We start from the raw sequence: 15291 nt of genomic DNA, 5'->3' as shown, positions 1-15291 counted from the left end.
AAAAGCATATACTTGAAGTCGGGAATCTGCAAACTTTTTCTGTAAAGGCTCAGACAGTAAGTGTTAGGGTTTGGAGGCCATGTGGTCTCTGTCACAATTATTCAGCTCTGCTGTTGTAGCATGAAAACAGCCACAGGCAATAAACAAATGAGTGAGGCTGTGTTCCAGTAAAGCTTTACTTGTGGATACTGAAACTTGAATTTCATATAATTCTCATGAATCACAAAATCATCATCTTTTGTTTTTTTTCCAATCATTTAGAAATGTTCAAAAGGCATTTTTAGCCCTTGGGCCAGATTTGGCTCACGGGCTATAGTTTGCCCGATCTTTGCTCTAAAGGATTCCAGAGCCAGCATGGCTGTTTTAATCCCACAGTTAAACCTTCCTGATCTGCTCCGAGTTTCCCAAAAGACATTCACTCTACCACCAAGAGTCTAATCCTGCTATGTAGCTATGTGGCTAGATTAGCTCTCTTCATTTCTGATAAAGTAATACTCCTATTTTGGAAAGCACTTGGAATATATACAAAGAAATACAGACACATGTATGTGTTTTACTCAGATATAAATGAGTGTATATTCATATATATCTATATATATACACATACAGGAATGAAAGGACAAATAAGGTTTAGGATTTTAATTCTAGGACACTGCATAATTTTATGTAGCTTTATCACTAAAATATACCTGTCTTAATTACTTTAAGTTGATCTTATAAGAGCATTTCTGAATTTTGAATATCAACATCTTTTACTTTTGGACATCATTTTTTTTATTATACTCATTATTTGTTACACACTTTTTCTCACCTACAGCCCAAGAGTGTTCGCTGGATGATGACACCATTCTAATACCAATTATAGTTGGTGCTGGTCTTTCAGGCTTGATTATCGTTATAGTGATTGCTTACCTAATTGGCAGAAGAAAAAGTTATGCTGGATATCAGACTCTGTAACACTAATCCACATGTGACTCTGTTACAAAACAATAAAGCAAGTACAAGATCCAAGATCCAACATGCAATACTATTCGATTTAAGGTATATATAGTTGCAGTTCTGATCTTAACAACAGGTGGTACAGAGGATTTTGAACTTAAATAGATAAAAATACCCCTAAAACTATAAACTATAAATTAGTCACATGATTTTGGTTTTCCCAACTAAGGAATTTAAAAGTTATTTCTACAACAAAAAACATGTGCAAAATCACGTGGATTATAGATTCTATTTTATTGTCTTGAATTAGTATTGCATTGTTCTCACTTTAAACATTCTGACTAGAAATATACAGCTTAGGAAAGGGTTAACCGCACCTCCACATGTAGTCGATTTGAGACAACACATTCTACGGTGGATTTGTACTTGCTCCTTTGCATTTTTTGGTGATTTTGTTTGCAGGTTAACTTAGCTGCTTTGGCATTGCTGTGTATTTGACTATGAGAGATATGCCAATAGATTTGAACAGGGTCTAGTATTATTATGTTCTTAGCAATGCATGCTTTTCTAATGCCTTTTGAATCCATTTGTATTTAATGTGGCTGTAGTGACAAAAGATACAAAAGCTTTAAAATTTTGGAATAGGTGTTAATCTTATTGTTTAATCTTTTTAAGAAAAAAACTGGATATTTCCGTCTTTTAAATTGTAAGACACAAGACTATTCCAACTGGGCATTTCAATCCATTTTCTAGATGTTTTAGAGATAATTGCTAGGCAGTGCCAATTTGGGGTGTTAGTCCCTTGTACCCGTAAATTGGCTTCTACATGCAGTGCTAAAATTAATGTAGATTTCTCTTTAGCTTTCTAGTATCCTTGTTGGTGATGGTTTGTTTTATTCTCTTCTTTTCTTTTCCTTAAAGAAGAAATGCCAGTATGTCCTAGAACCTAGATAAAGAACTTGCACCTAACCCAAAAGTCTTGGCCTTCTCTTTGTTCATGAAAAAGCTGTTCTTTGTTTCCAGCTTGTGTTGATTGCTACAACATTTACTAATTTGGCTTTCACATTTAAATAGTTCTGTGCTAATCAAAACTTACATTATTATTTTTCATTATGGTAGCATCATCATTAATTCATGTACTTTGTGTTCAGCTCTGTGCTCTGGGGAGTTGCACCAATTGTCCATTTAACCTGCACCACCTAATGTTTATATGAGAAAGCAAAACATTTCTGCTTGATAGTTAGCACATCAAGTATTTCTTGCTGCTTTTGTCTTTCTTCCTTTTTTTTTTGGTATTGAGATGGCTGAGCAAATATTAAAAAATTGTTAACATGCAGCAATATATGGCAGGTTCCGTGTTTGGGGGGATGGGAGATTATGTGTGCCTCCCATTCACTAGAAAATGAGATATCTGGGTTCCAAAATGTTGTTTGCGTTGAATAAATTTGGTAGTCTAGTGACACACACGCAGAGGCAATTGCATGTTAGCATGTGTATGTCTATAACTACCTTTCGAGTTATATTGGCATGATAAATATTTTCTCCCACCTAAATTTGCTCTCTGTTTAGAGTAGCCTGAAAATCTTACTGGCTCAGAATAAGATTCCTGACTAAGCCCCTCTCTAAAAGCTACATTGAGCTGCATTGCCAGCTTAAGGCACTTTTTAAAGGCTAAATATAAATCTGATTTTTTAAAAAAAATTTTTATTTAAATAGTGTTTTAGTGTAAGATTGTTAACGTTGTCAGAATGGATAATGCTTGCAAGAATGTGAGCCTTAGATATTTCTCATGAGTCAAAACAAAGCAGCTTTTTTAAAAAATAAAAATTGGAAGCACAAGTGGGTGGCACACTGGCTTAATGCTGTTAATGTTTCTAAAAGTTTCTACCTTTAGATTATATATCTGATTTATATTAAAATACCTCTAATTAGTACTGTTTTATAGAAAATCTGACCTAATTGAATATTTTTGTATTTTACATGGGCCAGTTTATATGCTATCATTTACACTATCATTTCCTATAGCCATGTGTTCTTTGTACCTTTTGTAGTTTTGCTTTAACGGATTTACACCTTGATGATCTAACACTCTATTTGGTTTCTGGGTGTTTTTCATGGGTTAGCATTTGTATAAAGAAACTGGTCCATGTAAATACTTTCCATGTTTTTTCCTCAGATGTTTAAACCACTAGTTGATGTATGGTATTTCTCTTCAGATATTTGCCTGTCCATTTGCTCAACATATTGCTTCTAAAACAAACAATAAAGATTCTTTTATTTCTTAAGGAAATTTGCTCACATTTCTTTCCCATTGGCTAAAGTCTAGATTTTGTATACTACATAATGGCAATTTCTTCCAAAAGGAAAAACTTAAGAAATGCTTAGAAGTAGAATTAATTATTTCCAGAATGTTCTGTGTATTGCTGTCTGGAAGAGTGGTCCCATACATAGGTCCCTACTGATGTTGGAGTGGCTACAGAGTAAGAATCAGGTATGGGATGAGACGTGTGTGGCGCGCACTTGTGTGTGTGTGTGTGTGTGTGTGTGTGTGTGTGTGTGTGTGTGTGTGTGTAAACTCCCCAGCTGAATCTAATGTTTAGGCAATTAGGAAACCAGTGATCTAGAATATTTATTTCATAGTAAAAGTGACAGAATATCTCTGTACACTTTTCTCAGGTCCTGAATTGAGGCTGATATTTAGTATCTGTACTAGGTCAGCCACACAAACTGACCTATTGATCCGAGCCAAAATAGGATTGTGTGTAATTTTTTTTTTTTTTTTTTTTTTGGTGGTACGCGGGCCTCTCACTGTTGTGGCCTCTCCCATTGCGGAGCACAGGCTCCGGATGCGCAGGCTCAGCGGCCATGGCTCACGGGCGCAGCCGCTCCGCGGCATGTGGGATCTTCCCGGACCGGGGCACGAACCCGTGTCCCCTGCATCGGCAGGCGGACTCTCAACCACTGCGCCACCAGGGAAGCCCTAATCTTTCTCTCAGATCACCTTAAAATTCTTGAACCTTCCAATTTCCAGATAGCTTCCCAGTCCACCTTAGTATATCACACACACAAATTTAGCAGCCTGGCTAGTCGCTTTCCTCTGGATTACCCAGTTAAGCCACGTGACTGCCAGTTACTCATCAGAGCTCCCAGCTCTACTAGCTACCATGTGACTTGGTCAAGCTACTCAACTGGGGTCTCTCTCGTTTTTTCATCTGGGGACTGAGGGCTGTTAAGTCCTGTTACTCTTATTTCTTTGAGTGATAGTTTTTCATTTCAATGAAGAAAAATATACATTTGAGTATTTTTAGAAGGAACCTGATTAGAAGCTACATCTTAGGCATCAAGAACATATTTACATACAGTGTAAAACACACCATCTGAAGTTTCTTGCGTTTTTTTAGGAGGAATTATTATGAGACTCAGATATTTTTAGGATTATAGCCTTTTATCTCTGTTTATTTAGATAGATAATGTTACATTGTCTTGGGCTCAGCTCTCTCCTACCTATCTCCTGATCTTTTACCCTGGTATATAACTTTCTGCATCAATAATTACCATATCTTATTTTTGAAACTAGTATAGAGTAGCTTCAAGTTTCTTTTCAGATTCATGTAATATATTTCAAACAGTTTGACTATAGATCTAAAAGGTATATAATAGATAAGATGTCACATAAGGATGTGCTTCTAAATGCTGATTCTTCCAAAGAGAATTTTTGACACATTGGTTTTGAAGAGGTGTTTGTTTTATACTTTATTATAAATGTACATCTTGGCTTTTCAGCCCTCACACTGAAAACTGGATTTGAAAAATTTCTGAACTAACAGAAAATTGAAGATTAACAGCATTTAAAAAATCTACATGAACCTTTCCATTGAAATTTCAATGGTCAATGAAACTTTGTCTTTAAAAATCTTCATTGCTTCCGTGACTATTAAACTCTTCTACAAATACACTTTTCCTTTCCCCAGAAAGGTCTCAAGTGTACATTAGGCAAATAGATCAGGTCAAAATGACTTATAGAATGAGGTTTTCTTTTCTTGGATGTGATTTTATTAAAATTACTGTTTTACCAAAATTTCTTTCATTACCTAAAGAATTTTTAAAGGCCGAATTCATAAAAATCAATTATTATAAATTAATACTTCACATACTGAGAGCATTTTAAGTAAATGACAGCATCTAGAAAGATCTTTGTATTAGCAGAATTGCCTTTTTGATCTACTCTGGGAATATTTGTCTTGCATGAAAGCCTTAAGAAAGCCTTATTGGCAGTATTTATGAAAGTCGTTTCAGTACTAGGTCAAATACCCAATTTGGGAAAGAGGACTATGAATTCATTGCCAGAATAAGAAATTAATCTAATGAATTTTTTAAAAACCAAGTTATATTAAATCCAAGACATAATACTTTATGGTCATGTCACCTAATAGTTTATATGCTGGGTGGTAATTTGGGAAATTGAAGGGGAGGAGCTAACTGGGTGCTCTTAACACCATATATTCACAAGTCACATCTGGCAACCTCAGCTATCTGGATTTTTAACAAAACCAAGAAGCAAGTAAAAAAGATCATTGAGCTGGCAGCCAAAATTGATGTCATAAAGTCCATAAACTCTAGGATTGCATCTTGTTCCCAGTTATTGCCCCAGAGACTAGCAAAAGGCTGGCACATTTCTTACATGCAAACACAATCAGATGTGCCTTGCAGCTATTCATTTTTATTTTCGGCACAGTTCTAATAAGTTTAATTATCTGATTTATCAATCCCTGGTAAATTGCAAGCTAGGAGGAGAACTAGGGCAATAAGAGGCAAGGAAATGGAAAATAGAAGCGGTGGTTCAACACGCTAGCCACCTCCTCTCTCTGCAAACATATCTCCATCTGCACTATCCCTTTCTTCTCCAGTCTCAGTAGGTTTTCTTCTGGTCAGTGCTTCTGGAATCCCATTTCCCCTGCCTCCCAGGAGACTTTGTACCATCGTCTTCACCTGTAAAATGCTCATGGCTCTTTCCCACATCCTGTAACCACAAGTCTCTTCCACCCTGAAGGTATCCTTTCTTGACCCTGTGTCCCCCTTCTACCTACCTACCTTTCTTCTAAACGTCTCATAACGAGTACTGTGTGTTCCCCATCCCAAGTTCTTGATCTCCTAACCAGTCAATCATTTCCCATTCACTCCTAAACCTGCAACAATTTGACTCCTAGCCCCCACCCTCCGTATTGCTACATCCAGTGGACATTTCTCAGGCGTCTCTAATATTTTACACTGTTCTCCCATGATAATTGAAACTGTTTCCTTCCTTGGCTTCTGTGGCACCATTTTCTACCTGCCTTTCCTACTTTTTCCTGCTCCTTGATTCTTCACATATTGGTGTTCCCAAGGGTTTTCTCTCTGATCCTCTTATTACTCTTATCTGCCCTTGCTGAGAAATATCTTTGTCCCTGGTTTGAACTAGCACGTCAACCACTTGGTTAGGACGTAGGTATCTTAAACTCAGCAGATCTAAAATGGAATGTCTTCCTCTTCCACATATCCCTCTCCACCCTCCCCTGACATGCAAATTTTAAAAATTAAATTTAAAAAAACCCACACAAAAATAACTACAAATAAAACTGAAATGCATATATTCCCCCTGTATTCCCTATCACTATGAATGGCACCAGTGTCTACATAATCAAGGGATTGGAAGCCATTCTACAATATTGTCTCCTCCTACATCTGTTTGGTCAGTTCTGTCTTCTAATTGGATCTCTAGTCCATCCCTTCTGCATCTGCACTTCATTAACCAAGTTCAGGACCATATTATTCGTCATCTGACTTCTAGCAGTAGAGTTGCTTCCTAACTTAATACCTCCAGTCTTCCATCTGCCATAACTTCTGAAAAAAATATCCTGCTTAAAATTCTGCAGAAATTTTTTTTGGGGGGGCCATCAGTATAAGGCCAAACTACCTAGAGCATACGGTGCCTTTGTGAGCTGATCCTAGTACCGTTTTCCACCTCTTTTCCAAGAGTACCTCTTTTATTTATTTATTTTTTTCTTTTTGCGGTACGTGGGCCTCTCACTGTTGTGGCCTCTCCCATTGCGGAGCACAGGCTCTGGACGCGCAGGCTCGGCGGCCATGGCTCACGGGCCCAGCCGCTCCGCGGCATGTGGGATCTTCCCGGACCGGGGCACGAACCCGTGTCCCCTACATCGGCAGGCGGACTCTCAACCACTGCGCCACCAGGGAAGCCCCAAGAGTACCTCTTAATCCATTGTTCTAGCTATGCCAACCTGCTTGCATTTCACCCGAAGTGCTGTTTTCTTACCCTCCATAGTTTTGTCTGTGCTTTCTATACCTGGAACACCCTTCACCCATTACCTGCATGGTTAATTCCTACTCATTCTTAAAAATTCAGCTCTGGTGTCACCTCTTTCAAACTGTGTCTTGTGTAACAAGGCTGAGTTGAGTGTGCCTCTGAAATATTTCGATGACACTGTGTGTTCCCTGCCCCTATTACAGCACATTTTGAAATTATAACCGCTGATTTTCTTATCTGACTCCTACACCAGACTGAAATCTTGAGGCAAACAGTTATGCAATCAGGGCCAGTTTATACTTTTTCTTACTACTAAATGGCCCCATATTCCTATGCATTGAGTTCTTACATCTGCTTTATGTAGTTGTTCATTTGGTTCATTTCATTAATACTTCCCAATCTGCAGTGTTCCAGGCACTGTGCTTCTTCAACATCATAACAATTTGCCTCTGAAAGCTCACAGCCTGATCATCAAGGAAAGGCTAATTATATTTATCCATTATCTTCCATTTGAAAAATCTGTGAAGTATGTGATCATTTTATCTTTCATCCAAAATGACTGCATTTTGGGGGGTACTTAAAAGTATATGATTTGGTTATTTGGAAAATCACTTTTGTGGAACATCTCATTTGCTGGTAATGAATTCCAATGACTTGTTGCCTTGGTGTAAAAAACAAATATGTGTGTTGGGAAGTACTGTCATTTTAACTTAAAATGTACAGATCTGAAATTTTGTCACTGTTTCTGTTCTCAATTGTGCTTTCTCCACATCTAGCTCAAGACTGCAGTGCAGATGACGACAACTTCCTTGTGCCCATAGCGGTGGGAGCAGCCTTGGCAGGAGTGCTTATTCTAGTGTTGCTGGCTTACTTTATTGGTCTCAAGCGCCATCATGCTGGATATGAGCAATTTTAGAACCTGCAGTCTGATTGATTATATAAAAATACATGCACATAACAAGATTTTCTTCCCTTTCAGTTTTGAAATAGTTTGTTCTTTAAGATTGATATATTGAAACTTTAATTCTTAAATCAGTCCCAGCATTTTGAGATAATTCTTTATTAATAAAAACTGTTAATAGAACAGCATAATTTTTTTTTAAGTGTTGTATTTACTGGTCCTGAAGACAAACTTGTTGAAAAGAACATCGGTGTGCAGTGTTTTAAGGTCTATCTTAAGAAGCCTTGGCCAAATTTTGATTCTAACCCAAGATGCCTTAAACTTATTAACATGGCCATTATGAAGATAAAATATGTAGTTGTCTCCTAATGGAATTAATAAATATTGTTTCACTACCGGTGTTCTGTTTCAGTATATAAGAATTATCCTGATTTAAGCTCATCGCAGTGCCTTTGCATATAGTTCATTAAATAAATGTTGATGTGGCATAAATGCCCATCAGATGCTTAAACTTGGTTTTCAGTTGAATGTCCTCAGGACCATCAGCATTTTTTAGGTTATGTGACTTTCTTTGAAGATGAAGTCAGTATCTTTGGCTTGTGATTTTTCCCTAGGTAAAAAACAGACCCAAGAGGCTGCAGCAGAGCTTCAACTGGCTTCAGAATTAGAGTTTTCAAAAAACTGTTTCTTTTTCAGCAATAATAGACAGAAAGGATTCAAGCATATTTAACCAGTTGCCTTTTTAAAAATGTTTTTCTCTTCCTTGGATGCCTGATTAGCATTGCAAGATAGAAATATTCTATGAACTAATTAGGAGAGATTGTGTTGTGTTTCTCTACCTCATCTTGTTGGTCTCTAGAGCATTAAAATCTATTTAGTGTTGTCATCAGACTGGTACTTATGAGCTGTAAGCAGCAGCAATCTCAGAAGGGAGGCAGCGAAGCAAAGCAGCAACTCGGCTCCTGCCTTTTCCAAGACGGCCCCTGTGGGGCAGAGCATAGATGGGGTGTAGACAGAAGCTGTTGGCATGAAAATGAGCTAGATATTCAGCCCCTGTTGAGGCACGCTCCATGTTAGAAGTGCAGCACAGATATTGAATGTATAGACAAATAAATAAGAAGGAAGCTTAATCAGTAGACTCGAGAATTTCACATGGAAGTGATTATTTTATTAATTCATTCTGTGTATATATTGGCTTGTTCAGAATTTTTGTAATTCACTGATTACAGCATTTTGGTACCCAGCTATCAGTCTCTGAAGGCTTTCAGTAAAATACAGTAAATATTTTTAATAAAAGCTAATGTCATTACTAAAATCTGTTCTATATACTCAGAACCTCAGCAGCATTTTTTTATGAATGACAAAAGTGCAAGAGGAGGAAGAGATAAAATTAGAGGAAAAATGCAAGTTATTATTCAATCATAAATCACACCAAGTATCACATTTTGTTAATTGCATTAGACTTATACTGGAAAGGACCTTAAAGATTCCTTACTATAACCCCATAATTTTTTCAGAAAGAGGAGTGACTTTACTGAGGTTACATATCTAGCGGGCAACAAAACCATTATTAGCATTTTGATTAAAAATTGTCCCAATGAAGTCTAGTCACTCAATAGTAAGAATAGTTTAAACTTGAAACTGGGAGATCAGAACTGGGCACTTTGAGTTTCTGTACTAACTAATTTCAATAAATGACACATGATACCAACTTTGTTTGCTTAAGTATTTTTAAAAGTACTGAATATTGGCTTTTTCAATGGCTCCTATTTTGACCTCTGCTACTTCAAAGCCTAAACCTCCTTGGATGGGATCACAAACATGGGAGGAAAAGAGAAGGGAATGAACACTTGTTGACCTCCTGATGTGTATCATATACTTTAGAAATATCATTTAATCCTCAGATACCTTATAATATAGGTATTCTTCTCCCCCTTTTACAGATGAGGAAAGTGAGGCCCAGTTTAAATTACTTGACCAAGGTCCTTTAGCTAGTAATTGAAGGAATCAAGATTCAAACTCAGTTCTGTCTCAGTCCAGAGCTCAGAAGCTACATTGCATGTGCACACCGCCTTCCTGGTGGTCCAGTGGAGTGGACTGCAATGTCCATTGGACTCTGCTATTATTCTTCCAGGCCACTGCTCAGCTAAAAATAATTACATATAACCTGATAGCTACCTAATGCTTGTATGAAAAAAATTATACTGCATTTTTCTTGATCATGAGTCCTTTTTAACTTAGATGTTATTACTCATACAGAATTCTTATTTGTATTTTCACGATAGCTGTGGCAGGGGAGAAAGGGAGTGGGGAAATACGCAGGTAGTGGTTTTAAGTGAAGATTCCCGCAGTGCTGCTCTTTCCCCGCAGTGCCGCTCTTTCCCTGCAGTGCCATTAGACAATTCAACATAAAATCTTCCCATATTAGGCAAGCACAATTCTTTGTTTTGGACCCTTTCCCGTTCTTCCCTTAACTTCTGCTTTTCGTACTGAGGAATTAGGTGTGATTTGAGATGAAGTGACAGTGAGAGATACAGGAGGATCAGTTGCTTGGAAATACTTGGGTGGACATAGTGAAAATAAGAAAATAAGGGTAATGCTGTAAAAGACTAACCTATGTACTCTTTCAAAATGCTTGTTTCTTGTTTCTGCTTAATTGCATTCCTTACTAATTTCCTTTCCTTGCTTTCTGTCTGTTCTTTTCTAACAGCTGAAGAATGTTCTGCTGACTCTGACCTCAACTTTCTTATTCCTGTTGCAGTGGGTGTGGCCTTGGGCTTCCTTATAATTGTTGTCTTTATCTCTTATATGATTGGAAGAAGGAAAAGTCGTACTGGTTATCAGTCTGTGTAATCAATTAAATCTAGTGCTTTTTGGGTTTTTTTTTGCCATTAGAAGTTATGTTTTCCATTGGCTAAAAAGCCAGGAAATGCTGTGCAATTGATTGTTTGAGATACGCAGATTAACCTCAGTGAGTTGCTAGCTAACTTGGGCATGAGTAGCACTATTAGGGCCGATTTCTTCTTTTTTTCCTATTTTTTTTCTTCCTTTGTAAAAGTGTAATTGAAAGAAAAATTGTGGCTTAGAATATGTTTTTTTTTAGTGAATAATGATTCTAAGCCTCTGGATCCAATTATGAAAGCATTTCTACTGAAGTATAATTTTATATGTTGCAGTTACTTGTATTTTGCCTCTTTGACATTATTTGCATAATCAAAGCTGTTAGAGAACTTAACTTGCTTCAGGAAATAAACTCAAGAACATAGTGAATTCGTTTTCATTGGTGGCAAACATAAAATTTGGTTTGTAATAAGACTTAGATTCCCCACCGCCTAAACAAGATTATTTAAATTCTGATTTAATTTTCCTGCTAGTTAAAAAGAAAGAAAGAAAGGAATGTCTTCATAATATTGTATTTAATAGCAAAAGTCTGGCTGTTTTCTTTATTACTGTTAGTGGCTACTATATTTTAACAAGGATGTCGCAACTAAGACTCGGTGCAGCCAAAATAAATAAATAAATATTTTTAAAAAACCCCAAACAAACACGGATGTCTTTTTTTTTTTCCTACTGGAGTTTGGAATATATTGATTACCTCAGACTTTCCATTTATGCTGAAGGATGAAGTAAGATCTATGGCGTTTTTTTTTTAAGGTGTTGATACAGAAAGGGTTATTTTTTTTTTAGAGTTATGATTTAGAATTTTTTTCCCTTACAGCCTTAACTTGTTCACAAAGTTAATTCATCTTCCACTATAAAAACAAAACAAAGCTTCTCTATTTTGTGTGCCTCCTGTACTCTCTCATCCCCTGTATGAATAAGTTCTAATTGATAATTTTAATGTATTGGTTTCTTTTTTCTCACAGCAGCATGTGCTAACTTTAGAGGCTAGTGGGCCCTGAAGTATCATCAGTCAGATGGCTGCCTGGCCAGAGCTGGACCAGGATTGTTCTGTAAATTTGTTGATCTTGATACAGACTTATATCCCTGTAGGGACCTCTAATGGCTCTGGCTACTGGAGTAAGGTACTATAGGCCACTCCTCCCAGTGTCTGCTTGATTGGCTAGGCTATTGAATTGTCCTCTGATTTGGAAGCACACTGTTGTATTTCTCTAGTGTCCAAATGGCTGCTTTGCACTCCTGTTATTAGCATAAGGCAGATGTTTATTTTATCAAACTATTTTATCTCTATATAACTAAAAAAGAAAAGTTTCCCAAAGATCTGCCTTCACTTTAAAAATGTTCCTTGGATTGGGACTTCCCTGGTGGCGCAGTGGTTAAGAATCCGCCTGCCAATGCAGGGAACATGGGTTCGAGCCCTGGTCTGGGAAGATCCCACATGCCGCGGAGCAACTAAGCCCGTAGGCCACAACTACTGAGCCTGTGCTCTAGAGCCCGCGAGCCACAACTACTGAAGCCCACGTGCTTAGAGCCTGTACTCCACAACAAGAGAAGCTACCGCACCTCAAGAAGAGTAGCTCCTGCTCACCGCAACTAGAGAAGGCCTGTGCGCAGCAACAAAGACCCAACACAGCCAAAAATAAATAAATTTTAAAATGTTCCTTGGATTAAAAAATTAAGCCTAAACCTTAAATAAAGTTAGTTATTACATCCAAGGATTAGGTCCCCATCTACCTCTTAGCACAATGCAGATGCTCACCACTGTATTGCTGCCATTAACTGATGCCAGAACTCTTTGCTGATAAGTGAAGTTGGAAATTTTTGGTTTTTTTTAAAAAAAGAAAGTTCATCAACATCTTTCTTTACTATCTTTATATGCAGTGCATCTCAAAAGCATATATTCCAAACTGGAGTAGAAATAGATTGCTCAACTACATTTCCCTTAGAACTCTCTGGTTCTGACTTGTAGACTCAAGCTCTCCTCTCTTTGCTAAGTATATAAAGAATGTTTCCTTTTAAAATGTTCTCCTTTGAAAACAATTGCTTATTTGTTATTTGGTCAAAATGATGGCATCATAAAGAACAGTGGCTTTGTTTCAAAAAATATTTTTGAGATGATTGTCTAAAAGCCAGATTATTTAAATCAGCTTGTGACCTTGCTAGGTATATGGATTGGAAAATTCAGATACATTCAAAATTATGGGTTCATTTAAAAGTTTTCTACTTTTGGGGTAGGAGACTAACATCACTAATTCTTCATTGGGTATCATGGTTTTATCTTAGATAATTAGCAAACATGTTTTAATTCTTTGAGAATTAAGATTAATTGAAATATAAAATATTAACAGAGGGTTCAAACAATAACTGCTTCAACTCCAATAAAATACAGGAAGCCCCAAATCTATGAACTGAGTGTTCAATAAGCTTTGCTCACTGAGTTTATTTTTATTGTCAGTACAACAGGGGGGTCAAATAGTAGGACTTTGAACTCATAAAGAATTGTTTTTACCTAAGCTTCTTTGGAAGAACTGATGCCTGCTGCTACCTAAAGTTTTGTATATATCAATATAGTAAACTAATACCTACAAAATAAATACTGTGGTACTCCTGTTTGATCTGTTGTGTGTGAATTTTAGATTGATGGATTAAAATATAATAAAGATCATACAATCTATATCACTATGGATAACTTCATTTTTATTCCATGTTCTCAGTCTTAAGAGCTTGGATTGAGTTATAAAATCTAAGTTCCTCAAATTATTGTCTTTTGAATTGTCAGTAGGACTCATATGATCTCATAGGTCTGCAAATTAACCAAGTGCCGTCATTAAGAAGGCATTAGAACCTTTAATGCAGACATTTCAAATATGGGGACCTATGTAGTCATGAAAATTACAAGAAAGTATTGAAAATAAAATATGGAAATCAAATTTAAGAGCTTCATAATAAATGTACTTTGAGCATATTATGTCTGCATTGATATAATGTACTCACTGTTGAAGTTCATTCCATTCTGAGCAAGATACACCTCAGGGATATGACGGGGCTGAGAAGGAGCTATCCATTTTCTGAAAATTCCTTATAACCCAGCCTAATGCTTAAATGTTATATGATTGGATTAAATGACATACATTCCTTTTTACATAAGAGACATTTTTGGTGGGAGAAGGAATTGAACTTTGGATCTCTCCACAGTTCCTGAGTAACAGTTTCATTTTCTGATAAATGTTTAGTGGCTTCTAATTCAGTCAAAAAATGGCCTTACCTTGCGTTTGTGGGACTGGGGAGGGGGTTCTCAATAGAACCTGTCTTGTCTCAGCTTTGCTGAATATATTGCGCAACTCTGCACCTCATAGAGCCTCTGAAAGAAGCACTTTAAGATTATTGATAGCAAGTAGAGTGGTTCTATGTATGTTGCCATGTATCTAAAAAGTCAACTTGGAGGTCCATCTTTTTAAATTCAGTGTGTACACTGTAATGCTAGAACTGCCTAATTCTAAGGAAACGTTGCGCTTTCTCTTTGCTTTTATTGTCTGTATGTATTTTGATGGCAGTTGTAAATTTGAGTCCCTCTCTTTCAAGAGATAATGAACAGGAGAAATCTTGGTATACAATACATTTTTAGTAGGAAAATGCAGCTATAGTTTTATTTGTTTATTTTATAATTTTTTATTTATTATTATCTTTGGCTGCGTTGGGTCTTCGTTGCTGCGCGCGGACCTTCTCTAGTTGCGGCGAGCAGGGCCTACTCTTTGTTGCGGTGCGCGGGCTTCTCATTGCAGTGGCTTCTCTTGTTGCGGAGCACGGGCTCTAGGTGTGTGCGCTTCAGTAGTTGTGGCTCGTGGGCTCTAGAGCGCAGTCTCAGTAGTTGTGGCGCACAGGCTTAGTTACTCCGCAGCTTGAGGGATCTTCCCGGACCAGGGCTCGAACCCTTGTCCCCTGCATTGGCAGGCGGATTCTTAACCACTGTGCCACCAGGGAAGCCCTATAGTTTTATTGAGCAGTTACAATGCTGTGCACTTTACACACATTTCATTTAATCCTCATAGCAACTCTCTGAGGTTGGGCAGTATCATTCCCAGTTTACAGAGGAGGTAACTGAGGCTTGAGTTGGTTACTTAACAAAAGTCCCACAAAGAGTAAGTAACAAAACTGACATTTGAGCCCAGCTCCATCTGCCTTCAAAGACCATACTCTTAACCACTATGCATCCTGGCTGCTAAGAAGCAAAAGATTTTTTAAAAAC

The 15291-nt window shown here is 37.3% G+C and overlaps 1 protein-coding gene across 4 annotated transcripts in view; it reads left to right on the top strand.

The window, feature by feature from the left end:
* LAMP2 (lysosomal associated membrane protein 2) overlaps positions 1-11689 on the top strand; it is a 35822-nt gene extending 24133 nt beyond the window's left edge. For 2 of the 4 annotated variants that reach the window (XM_049704692.1, XM_049704693.1), the window contains exon 9: positions 10855-11689. In XM_049704692.1, the coding sequence (XP_049560649.1) occupies positions 10855-10997 (143 nt within the window). In that variant the 3' untranslated portion in view covers positions 10998-11689. Of the gene's footprint in view, positions 1-817; positions 3230-8019; positions 9856-10854 lie in introns of those variants that run through there. The other 2 variants (XM_004285584.3, XM_004285585.3) reach the window with 2 other exon arrangements.
* The last annotated feature ends 3602 nt before the right edge of the window (positions 11690-15291 follow it).

The sequence above is a fragment of the Orcinus orca genome, chromosome X (genome assembly GCF_937001465.1).
Source record: "Orcinus orca chromosome X, mOrcOrc1.1, whole genome shotgun sequence".
Taxonomy (NCBI): domain Eukaryota; kingdom Metazoa; phylum Chordata; class Mammalia; order Artiodactyla; family Delphinidae; genus Orcinus; species Orcinus orca.
The sequence above is the reverse complement of the archived record's forward strand: the minus strand, read 5'-3'. Positions and strand labels throughout refer to the sequence as shown.